Source organism: Penaeus japonicus, unplaced genomic scaffold, assembly GCF_977035675.1.
Source record: "Penaeus japonicus unplaced genomic scaffold, GWHDUDI00000001_assembly GWHDUDI00000013, whole genome shotgun sequence".
NCBI lineage: Eukaryota > Metazoa > Arthropoda > Malacostraca > Decapoda > Penaeidae > Penaeus > Penaeus japonicus.
In genome coordinates this window covers 26,211,676-26,224,175 of record NW_028234415.1, presented here as the reverse complement: position 1 = coordinate 26,224,175, position 12,500 = coordinate 26,211,676, and the positions used below count along the sequence as shown (strand labels likewise).

The following is a 12,500-nucleotide window of genomic DNA, read 5'->3' as shown; positions in this document are numbered from 1 at the left end:
ACATGACCGTCCGTATATTTGTTGTGATGACGGTGCTAGTAATGAGTCACCAATATTTTTTAGAAATTAAGGTATTATTTTGTGAACATTTTATTACATTCATATATAAAAACTACCAACAACAACGGGAGCGGGATAAATCGAAGAGAAACGCTGGCCTTCTGCGGAATGTTTGAAAGTGACGCCGAAGAATTCGTTGCGTGACGCTTATCTCCAGGTAAAGATAAGATTGGGTGACTCGTTGCGAGAGTGATCTCAACTTTCAAACAACCCAATTAATGCGTTATCACCCGTGTGTCATGTTATTCCGCATTGGCTGGTCAGTCCCAGGAGGTATTCCTTACCGTGTGATTTGATCCCCTGCCTCTGGCCCCTGCCTCTGGCCCCTGCTTCTTCGTGGACGAGGCATAGGCGGTGGTTTTCCTGCGAATAACGTTATTCAAGGTACGGGCATCATCGCATCATCCTCGGTGTTGAAAGGCCAGTGAAATTAGTCGGAATGTGCTCCTTTCAGTGCCGTTATCGCGTTGCAACGGTTTGAAACCCGACAAGTCCCCTTGATATGTTTATCTCTGCTGAAATTTTCCGCCAAACTTTCAAGGAAAAAATGCCAAGTGAATCACGGAGAGGATGTAGAATACCTAAGCGTGCTGTGTAGCCATGCGATGCGGTGGGGGGGTCAGCCGAGCGGGGAAAATGAAGACAAGAGGGATACGGAGAGGAAGAGAAGAGAGAGAGAGAGAGAGAGAGAGAGAGAGAGAGAGAGAGAGAGAGAGAGAGAGAGAGAGAGAGAGAGAGAGAGAGAGAGAGAGAGAGAGAGAGGGGGGGGGGGGGGGGGAAAGAGGAAAAAGAGGGAGAAAGGAAAAGAAGGAGAGAGAGAGAGAGAGAGAGAGAGAGAGAGAGAGAGAGAGAGAGAGAGAGAGAGAGAGAGAGAGAGAGAGAGAGAGAGAGAGAGAAAAGCATCTCACGGATGGCAGTCAACATCGAGACATGATTGCATAATTTCTCATGCAACATAATTACTATAATGTATACGCGAGTTCCCTGTAGGAGACATGGAGTTGGAATATGACGTCAGAAGGAACTGGTTATGCTGAATGTCAATTGCCGATTATTAAAAAAATAGTTTACCAATAAAACCACAAGTTTGTTAACTTTACAATTGCAATGGGAAATGCGTATTCCTGTGTTTTTAACTTGTCTACAGCAGTAACGATGTCAAGGGAGAATAAAAGGCATAGAAAATTACACTGCTATTGGTATCTGGTAACATAGTGGGCGTACATGGGTTCTGCCCGAGATCATGCCTCGGTCCCCGTCAGTCGTTGGAGCGAGCAAACCGCCGATCGAGGTCCTTGCATCTGGGACATCTGATATGCTTTATTGCGATCCGATTTCTTTAATCGCGTGAAGTGTGCTTTGGGACTGAAACACAACTGTGTAAATTTGAATCGAAGTTTTGATTATAACGGAAGTGATGCACCTGGAGACACCTGTTTGTCCCGGTGTTGCCGACGTTGCGAAGGTGTAATTCTAATGTGCAATTGTGTTTCTGCTTTCTCTTAGAGTGAATTCATATGATCTGTAGAGGTTTCAGAGACTGAAAAGTGTGAAAATTACTTTTTCTACAAGCCTCTTAAAGTTTTCCTAGTTTTGTAATATAAACTGACATACTTGGCAACTGCCCATTTCCCGCTGGCTGTTTAAACGGCGAAGAAGCATCCAGTTCGGAGAAGAAATACAGTGAGAAAATGGTTGTGTTTAATGGCCTTCAGTTTCTCGTCAAGGTAATGTTGACTACGTGTCTTACCGGTTTTTAATTCTGTAAATCGCGTTGCACAATATGATCAAGATTTATCGTGCAACTGCGTGGGCTTTGCAAGCGTGAGTGGTACGGCATTGCTCTGATATGAGAAAATGCGAGAGGCCGGGCGTCTTGCTCGTAACTCGCGAGCAACACATGGAGGCAGGTGTATCTTTATTCTAGCGTGGGAAGGAAGAACATGGAATAATCTCGTGCCCTGGGCCATATGACGTCACTCACATGCCCTCGGCAATAACACGCGTTTGCACAGACTTCTTAGTCATCTGCCCGCCGGCTGGGTGTCTTTTGCGGACTTGATTTTCATGTTTTGTTTTTAAGCAATCTGATTATTTAAATGAATAACTAACGGGGTTGATGAATATATTCATGTATTACCAGTGTACCAAGCAATATTGTGGGCTATTTTTAATTTATTGGCAAATAATATATTGCATTTAATTAGCACACTAAAGTAGCAGTGTTTTTCGTAGAACCCGAGTATGCAATTGCAAACTTGAATTCTATATTTTTCTTTACTTTATTTAGTGCATGAGATTTTGTACCGTTGCAAACTTATCACGTTAGAGATTTATGCAAGAAAATATTTTGATATAGTTTTGTATAGAGATTTCTAAATGCACCAATCTTCTTGCTTATTCTTGCATGAATATTACTGAACAAGTTCCATTTTTTTTACCGGGAGACTTCATACGAGTTCAAAAGATCACACTGTTTTTCCTAATCTTCCAGGCGAGCTTGGCAGATGATGGATCAAGCGGGCTGAGAGAAGTGAACCCACGGGCGGTCCGTCGCACACACAGTGACGTGGGCGGCGCTGGAGGGCGTGGCTCGCTGCATTACTCGCGTCAGCTCTCCACCCCGCAACCCATCAAGATAAGGCCCGCCCACAGATTGCCTCAACACACTGCATCCTTAAACAGATCTAAGAGGTAATTTGATCATACTAATCTATCTTCTTGGGAAGTAGATGGATTATTGAAATGAACATGTATATTATTTATCTACACTTTTCTTTAGACTTCTCTGTTGCTGATATCTTTATGTTGATATATTCTTCACCGGAGAATTATGTATAGAAAAGTAGTAGGGAATCGCGAGAAAAACTTATTCTTTTGAATTCTTGTTTACAGTCTGAAAAGAAGTAAAGGCTCATCACACTTACGTCGTTCCATTAGTCAACCCTTAGATTTAGACAAGGCTTACGATACTCCTTTGTCGACACTTCGCAAATGCAGGAGTCCAACGAACACTCCGAAGAGACGGCAACGAAGACCCTCGGCAGGTAACATCCTCAACGAAGACAACACAACTTCTGAAGATGAGATTGGAATGTCCGATTCCGAAGATTTTAGAACCGATCTGAAGAGAAGTTTGGAAGAGGTTTGTTCCCCATGATTGTTCGGGATGTTGATGAATGCCTGGGACAATCTTCATTTTTAAATAAACTTCCTATTTAAATTTGTAGCAAGCAGTGTTTCATATCACTTTGTTAAATATTAAGTTTTGAATGAAAAAAATACATATGCGACTGTAAATAACATTTTATTGCTGTATATTATCATTATATTAATTTTCTTTTTTACTTCCAGGATGACGATATGATCATATATGCCGAAGCTCTGTGGGACCATGTCACCCTCGACTGCGAGGAGTTAGTGTTCAAAGCGGGTGACCTTATCACTGTGATAGACTCGAGCGACAAGGACTGGTGGTGGGGACGGATCAGCCATCGAGCAGGGTGGTTCCCGGCGGCGTTTGTTAGGGTAAGGGACGCCGGGCAGAAACACACAAAATATGCCCTTCACTGACAGTGAGGCAGAAAGTGACTTTGTAAATATGTGAGTCAGGCGAGATTTATGAAGCATACTAATATCTATTCGTTTTTTTCAACAGTTACTAGTAAACCAGGAAGAGCACCAAGATACGTCAGGCCACCAGGACACCTCAGCTCGAGGACCAGCACGGAAGCTCAGCATATCAGGGTTATCTCACGACCAGATTCGCACCAACGTCATCAATGAAATCATATCGACCGAGCGGGACTTCGTGAAACACTTACGGGACGTCGTCGAGGTAAAGAGATCATGCTATTCGAGTGTAAAATGGTTTCCGTACTGTCTTTTATTCTACTTGTACATTGAAGGAATCGTATTTATCTTTTATTGTTTCATTCTGTTTTAGGGATACCTGAGACAAGTCCGCAAAAGGCCCGACATGTTCACCGACGAGCGAGTGTCGACGATCTTCGGCAACATGGAGGCGCTGTACCACTTCCAAAGTAACTTCCTAAGAGAACTTGAAATGTGCATCGACTGGCAAGAGCCTTTCAAGTCTTGCATCGGTGCGACTTTTATACGTAATGTAAGTCCATTATTTGTTGTGTCTGATATACTGAATGAAGCATTTATACTAGTTGATTGAAGTTGCATATTGATGAAGTTATTTTGAACATGATTGTCTATCGAAAATCTTCAATTGATTATCCTATTTTTACAGAGAGAGAAATTTGAGATCTACAGTGAATACTGCAATAACCACCCGTCGGCAGTGTCATCTCTGCAAGAGCTTTACCAAGATCAGAAGTATGTTCACTTCTTTGAGGCCTGCAGACTACTTCAAGAAATGATTGATATTTCCCTTGATGGATTTCTTCTAACGCCAGTTCAGAAGATCTGCAAATATCCTCTTCAGCTTCAAGAATTGTTAAAGTATACAAAGGTAATTAAATATGCAAATTACACTTATTAATTTATATATATTATATCAAAATGTATGCAATAATGAAGAAGATATTTTTCAGTCGTCACCTGCAAAAGAAATAACAATGAAACTTTATTTCAGCCTGACCATCCTGACTACACCAGCGTCCAAGGGGCCTTAGAGGCTATGCGTGATGTGGCTCTCTTAGTGAACGAAAGAAAACGAAGAATGGAATGCTTGGAGAAAATTGCGTCTTGGCAGATCACAGTGGAAGGTTGGGAGGTAAGGAAATATTTAGTAGTATTGTTTGGCAGACTTATAGTCATGTTCATCACAACTAGGTAATTGATATAAGAACCCAGAGTTCATTCTCTAGCAATGCAAAGTTAATCATAATGCAATATAGAACTGACTTAAAGAATAGATATGCTGTAACATTATGCAGTACTAGTTTGGATATTAATCATCCTTAATATTTTCAAGGGACCGGAACTCCTCGAGGACAGTTCACAGCTGATCTACCAAGGAGAAGTTACCAAGGGAGTCGGTGGATCCTGGCCAAAAGAAGTGACTCTATTCCTCTTCGACCATCAGCTTGTGTACTGCAAGCGGGACCTCCTCAAGCGAAACACTTTTGTTTACAGAGGGAGACTCAATCTCGATAACTGTGAGATTGTTGATCTCCCAGATGGGAAAGGTAAGGAGGTGCTACTGGTAATGGGATAATTGATCCTATGAAATGAATGTGCTCAGGTTAAATCTGTATTATAGGATGTATAATTCATTGGTATTTCTTTATATCACACTAATTTTTTTTTTCTTATCTGTTCTTCCCCACAGACTCCAGCCTCAACATCAATGTACATAATGGATGGAAGATTCACAGCTTTGAGAAGAACAAGTGGTACGTTTTCTCTTGCAAAACTACAGCAGAAAAGCAGAAATGGATGGAGGCTTTCAAGTAAGTGTTTTGTTCATTGTTTTGGTCTTGGTGTCAGTTTTTGTTTTCTTTTTAATGTGACCATTAAAATTATTTTATGGTTTCACAATCAACAATTATTATTTTCAAAATCTTTTGATTTTTGATGGTTAAGAAGAGATTTGTTGAAGGATTTGTTCTGTATATTAATTCAAATTTTCTTCTTGTTGAATTCCCTAAAGCTGTAATATAAATTTCCATAAACTAACATAAGATTGTTCAACAGACGAGAACGGGAACTAGTAGCAGAAGATGAATCTGCAGGATTTGTTGTAGCCGACAAAGCAAAACACCTGGCAAAAGTTGCAGCTCGCAACCAAAAGAATAGGCCAAAGAGACCTCGAAGTAAGTATTTTTACCAGCACCATATTGTATCTGCCACTGCTTTACATTTCTATATTTTTTTTTTTTATCCTCCTTACAGGTTTATTCCAGTTCATCACTATAGCACTTTATGGAGCTACCTTAAAATAATTAAGGCAGCTGCATCTTATTATTATGATGCACATTTCACAATATAGTAATTTCTTACTGTTTTAGAGTTCTTTTCATGCTGTTTCTGTTTTGTTTCCTGTTTCTATATTGATATAGGATTTATCCGAGATCAAAAAACAGATCTACAATCTATCTTCTTTCTAAGTAGCAGTTTGCACTAAATCACAGAAATCCACATGAAATAGCTTGGTATGTTCTCTCACAGCCACCAAATCGCACAAGCGTGTACAAGCCATGACATACGCTCAGGCTGAACTTCTAGTCAATGTTGATCCTGAAGTCCGCTCCAATAGCCTCCCTTCTGGTATTGAGCCACCTGAGGGCAAGAAAAAAGGCAAGTGTAGACAAACCTTGCGGAAATACTGGACAAAGTGACCTGCTAACAAATACATTTATTGTACATAGTTATGGTGATGGTGGCACTCACACAACCAAGACTTTGATGCTAAATTACATTCATCAAGAGAAGTTGTGAAGTTGATGTACAGCACACAAGAGGAAGATCTATAGCATGTAGAACCAGCATAAAAAAAAAGATAATTGTGATCATCCCCCTACCATTTGTACATAATAAATTGGACCTCTGCTAATTATGACTATTTTTAGTGCTGTATTGACTGATAACTGTGGTTGGTGGTGGTGTTTAACTGGAATATTTTTTAAGCCAACTCCTTTAGTCAAGCTATAATCAAATTCATATTAAATAGGGCTATTAGATTCTAATATTTATCTTAGTTTTCCTTCTCTTAGATTATCTTTGCTTCCTCTTGCTTTTGAAGTGCTTTCTAGACTTTTCTAAATTGCAGTTTATATTTCATTTTGTATTTACATGGTCATGAAAATATTTTTGCTATCATTATTACCTCAAAAATATGAAACTAATAAAGGCAATGTCTACTTCAGGTCTGTGGTTCAGCTTTGGAGGTCACAAGAAAGGAAGAGGCTCAGGAAGAACGCTCAGCCAGATCCAGCACCATCCTGTATGAGAAACATCTTTACTGAGAGCAGTGTAAAGTCTTGTCAAGAAAGCTGGAGGAAATCTGCTTTGACTTTGTCAGATGAAGTTGGATAAGCTGGTTTATTGTATACACATCATCTACAAATTGGCAGTTTTAGATGACACAAAATTTCATGAACACCCAGTAAAGAAGGGTAAAAAAAAAAGAGATTCTTCATTGGCATTTATTTATCTAAGATAGTGCATTGGCGATACTGTTCCTCTTTGCATTATTCAGATGGTTATGACCAATGAACTCAGTCAAGGTACAGTGACATCATCCAAATTTAACCTCCTTAACAATTAATGCTTCTTGCTGTGGAAAAAATATACCGCTAGGAGCTGTGATAGGAGGAATCTAGTCACATTCAGTTTGCTGTGTCACAAATCTGGGAGGCAGGGATTGCAAGATGATGGTATCGAGGATGTGTTCAGATAATGAAGGTGATGATTCCTTAAACATATCCCTAATTTATTTGTCTATAAGGTGATCATATCAGAATATAATCATCACCTGCAGGCTTAGGTGATAAAATTTCTTCCAGTTGTGTTTTGATGTTGTCAGATGTTAAATAACTGGCTGTTTGTTGTCACTGGAGAAAAAGTATGAAGTGCCATTATTTTTATCATTATTATTATCATGAGTTTTTATTATCATTGTTTTTTATTATTATTATTATCATTATTATTATAACACAATGTTATTTTTGGCTGTAACACTTTACAAGTGCTTTTCATTATTTTCAATTTTAGTTCATTTACACAGACTAAAATATCTTAATATGACCTCCAATGGAGATAAAATAGCTTTACTTAGTAGTCAGTAAAATATATTAAAAGCAACCTTGTCTATCACCTGTATCTATAATTTCTCAGATTATGTTACTAAAAGTATTTGATGTTGCATCAGAATAAGAAATTGTGATAAAGAGTATGTAGTAATGTCACGTTCATCAGTACGACGCACATTAATTTTCGTTGTCAGGAGATGTAGTCTTCAGTTTGGCTATTTGAAGTACTCGCAGCATTAATTAAATTTCAGTGTTGAGCAAAAAGTTGTCCCGTAAAGTGTGTAGCAGTATGGTGTGTCATGGTGTTAATATACCAAATGGTTTAAGCAAGACAAATTTGCTTTATCCTTTACTGATTTAATGCTTGTATATAATTTAACTTTGTTTTCTATTATATATTATAGTTTATCATGTACAGTGATATAAATATATGTATTTGTTGTAAAAATGTATATAGAGACCAAAATATGTTTCTTTGACTGAAATATGTTTTATTTTCCTTTTTGCATTGTAATACTTTGAGTGAAATATAAGATATAGTTACTTATCTAATAAAATGTGAAAAGAACTACATTTCAATTCAAGTGCTTCTTTGGATATCACATTTCTCGAGTTGTCTCTCCAAATGTGAATAATTCATGCAAAAAAATCAGCAGTGAAAAATGATGCAGGATTAAGGAATAGCATTAAAATGTGCACAGAAAATACAGGGCAAGTTAATGGCTCAGACTTAATCAGATCATTAATCAGATTTAATCTTTAAATATTTTCAGTCATACTCTCACCCTTATGTATATATTACAAACTGACAATGTAACATGACTTTAAAATTTGATATTAAACTTTGGAAATTTAGAAGAAAGAAAAAGAAATAAGACATCACCTTTTGCATTAATTTTTTGGCTTTAAAAATCTATATTTAAATTTGGAAATTTGGATGAACAAAAAATTGATATCTAACTTTGGATATTTAGAAGAAGAAAACAAGAAAATAGGCCCCACCTTTTGCATCACATTTTTGTATTTTCTATCTCTTTAAATGACCTTAGTTTTTGAAAACCATTGATTTGAAATACTTTGTATCTCTTGGAAAGGATCTGAAAATAAGTTAACCACAACTACTGATGTCCAGAGCTTGGATAATGATAATGAGGGTGGACATGATTGATGATCTGAGACAAAGATGGCAATGCTTCCATTATTTTGTTCAACCACTGGAGGACTTTCAATTTTCTTGCTGAAAATTTAAATTAAATGTTATTGCAACATCCGTGATCGAGATTGCAAAAGCATACAATACCAATATGGTAATATGCTACAAAAAAGAAAAATATATTCATAATTATATTACAATCAAATGGCTGCATAGAAAGATACTGTAAAGATGTATTGCTGAGTATGCCCGAGATGGTAATGGTAGCATGTGGAAAATATACTGTTCAAGTGAACGGGAGGGAGAAGATGCATTCATACGAAGATATATTGAACATATATTCCATGTATATACAGATAAAGGCATCTACATAGATGTACATCACATATCTTACTGTGAAAGTAACATGGTGCCAACAAGAGATGCTCAAGGGTACATAAGGTGAGAGGAGAGTCATCTTCAGAGGTGCAAAGGTTCTGCTACCTGGGGGACAGTGAATAAATTGAGTCCTGCTATGTGGGTTAGAGATATGGGCTCTAAAAGAAGGGATGTAGGAAATGCCGACTATACAGGATCTAGCTACAGTACTGTCCAGTCGAGAAGTATTTGCTGCAAACAAGTGTAACCCTTCGAATCACTGTGTGAGTTTTAGGAAGATGAGATTGATTTTGCCAGATAGTGAGGAAAAGGGCCCACTCAGGTAGCTAGAGATGGAGCTGTGCAAGTTGTGTCAGTAGGCGGTGATCATGTGGACTTCTGCACAGTATTATAAAGAGGAAACATTTTATCAGTGTTTGTTGTAAACATAATAATATATTGACAATTTAAACATGCATGCACATGTAACAAAATCATATCAACTCAAACCAAGGGGGTTACTTTGCCGTGTCCACCCTCCGTTTCCAGCCATGGGAATCCCTCCTAAAAGGCCGCAAGGCAGGGTAATGGTCCAAGTCACGACTTCCTTGATCGTCCCACGGGCCTCCTCCATCCAGCGGAGATAACCTTGTGGGCTCGATACTCCTCAGGGAGCGAGCCGAGTGTCCGTAAAGTCTGGGAAGGCGGATTGTGTAGGTAATAGGTCGTAGGCCGGTCTCACGGCGCAGTCGTTGGTTGGACACATGATTCCGACAAACTTAAGGCTCTGTCACAGTACTCATCAAGTGACAAGATTCGTTTTGCAGCCATACAAAGCTCCAAATACTCCTGCCGAGCGAGTTCATGGCTCCTGCTGCCAGGCCAATCCAACTGCTGACTTCTTGGTGTGACAGCCGAGTCATGAACAACACTATCAAGTTATGTAAAACTCTTTTTGACTCATTGTCTTCGCCACAAGCACGTATCAACTGGGTGGGTTCCCAAATCCGGAATTTTGGTCTAGGTCCAAGAGGTCATTAGACCTGAGGGCTTCACCTTACTGGTGAATGCATCGAGAGCGCTCACTAGGGTCTCCAGAGATGCAGACAGGATAGCAACATCATCAGCAAAGTCATGGTCGGTGACCTACCTAGTGTTTCTCCGCATTCATCTCAGAAAGATGAGTGAGTGCAAGCATCTTGTCTGTTGTGCAGTGCAGCGTAGTGTTGCATTCCATACGACCCCCTATTCCATTCAAGAAAGGGATGACCACGCCCCTCAACAGGTTTCAAGGAACGGTGTGAGACTACCGGATAGCAGCTAGGACAGAATGCAATCCGCGACTTAAAGGTTCACACCAAACTTTTGCAGTTTAGTCGGGTTGTCGCAGATACGTGCTACCTTACCACCCCTTAGTTTAGAGATCGCAACCGTAACTTCTGTACCTCTGAAGCCTCTAGTGTCTCCTGAAAGATGCCTTACCTTGCGCACGTACACACACACACAGACATACACACACACACACTTATACTTATACTTACACTTACACATTCACTTACACATACACATAAAACTCATACACTCATACATACATATATACATACACAAACATTATAAATATACATATATATATATATATAAAAATATATATAATATATATATATTCTATATTTATTTCATGTATTATATATCTATCTATCTATCTATCTATCTATCTATCTATCTATCTATCTATCTATCTATCTATCTATCTATCTATCTATCTATCTATCTATCTATCTATCTATCTATCTATTTATCTATCTATCTCTCTATCTATCTATCTATCTATCTATCTATCTATCTATCTATCTATCTATCTATCTATCTATCTATCTATCTATCTATCTATCTATCTATCTATCTATCTATCTATCTATCTATCTATCTATCTATCTATCTATCTATCTATCTATCTATCTATCTATCTATCTATCTATCTATCTATCTATCTATCTATCTATCTATCTATCTATCTATCTATCTATCTATCTATCTATCTATCTATCTATCTATCTATCTATCTATCTATCTATCTATCTATCTATCTATCTATCTATCTATCTATCTATCTATCTATCTATCTATCTATCTATCTATCTATCTATCTATCTATCTATCTATCTATCTATCTATCTATCTATCTATCTATCTATCTATCTATCTATCTATCTATCTATCTATCTATCTATCTATCTATCTATCTATCTATCTATCTATCTATCTATCTATCTATCTATCTATCTATCTATCTATCTATCTATCTATCTATCTATCTATCTATCTATCTATCTATCTATCTATCTATCTATCTATCTATCTATCTATCTATCTATCTATCTATCTATCTATCTATCTATCTATCTATCTATCTATCTATCTATCTATCTATCTATCTATCTATCTATCTATCTATCTATCTATCTATCTATCTATCTATCTATCTATCTATCTATCTATCTATCTATCTATCTATCTATCTATCTATCTATCTATCTATCTATCTATCTATCTATCTATCTATCTATCTATCTATCTATCTATCTATCTATCTATCTATCTATCTATCTATCTATCTATCTATCTATCTATCTATCTATCTATCTATCTATCTATCTATCTATCTATCTATCTATCTATCTATCTATCTATCTATCTATCTATCTATCTATCTATCTATCTATCTATCTATCTATCTATCTATCTATCTATCTATCTATCTATCTATCTATCTATCTATCTATCTATCTATCTATCTATCTATCTATCTATCTATCTATCTATCTATCTATCTATCTATCTATCTATCTATCTATCTATCTATCTATCTATCTATCTATCTATCTATCTATCTATCTATCTATCTATCTATCTATCTATCTATCTATCTATCTATCTATCTATCTATCTATCTATCTATCTATCTATCTATCTATCTATCTATCTATCTATCTATCTATCTATCTATCTATCTATCTATCTATCTATCTATCTATCTATCTATCTATCTATCTATCTATCTATCTATCTATCTATCTATCTATCTATCTATCTATCTATCTATCTATCTATCTATCTATCTATCTATCTATCTATCTATCTATCTATCTATCTATCTATCTATCTATCTATCTATCTATCTATCTATCTATCTATCTATCTAT

The 12,500-nt window shown here is 37.2% G+C and overlaps 1 protein-coding gene across 4 annotated transcripts in view; it reads left to right on the top strand.

The window, feature by feature from the left end:
* Positions 1 to 8,272, top strand: part of RhoGEF3 (Rho guanine nucleotide exchange factor 3) — a 336,003-nt gene extending 327,731 nt beyond the window's left edge. For 2 of the 4 annotated variants that reach the window (XM_086543333.1, XM_086543332.1), the window contains 12 exons: positions 2,555 to 2,754; positions 2,956 to 3,205; positions 3,415 to 3,588; positions 3,719 to 3,898; positions 4,007 to 4,186; positions 4,322 to 4,543; positions 4,667 to 4,807; positions 5,009 to 5,222; positions 5,366 to 5,486; positions 5,731 to 5,849; positions 6,205 to 6,333; positions 6,903 to 8,272. In XM_086543333.1, the coding sequence (XP_086399459.1) occupies positions 2,555 to 2,754; positions 2,956 to 3,205; positions 3,415 to 3,588; positions 3,719 to 3,898; positions 4,007 to 4,186; positions 4,322 to 4,543; positions 4,667 to 4,807; positions 5,009 to 5,222; positions 5,366 to 5,486; positions 5,731 to 5,849; positions 6,205 to 6,333; positions 6,903 to 6,985 (2,013 nt within the window). In that variant the 3' untranslated portion in view covers positions 6,986 to 8,272. The remainder of the gene's footprint in view (positions 1 to 2,554; positions 2,755 to 2,955; positions 3,206 to 3,414; positions 3,589 to 3,718; positions 3,899 to 4,006; positions 4,187 to 4,321; positions 4,544 to 4,666; positions 4,808 to 5,008; positions 5,223 to 5,365; positions 5,487 to 5,730; positions 5,850 to 6,204; positions 6,334 to 6,902) is intronic. The other 2 variants (XM_086543335.1, XM_086543334.1) reach the window with 1 other exon arrangement.
* Positions 8,273 to 12,500: the final 4,228 nt, after the last annotated feature.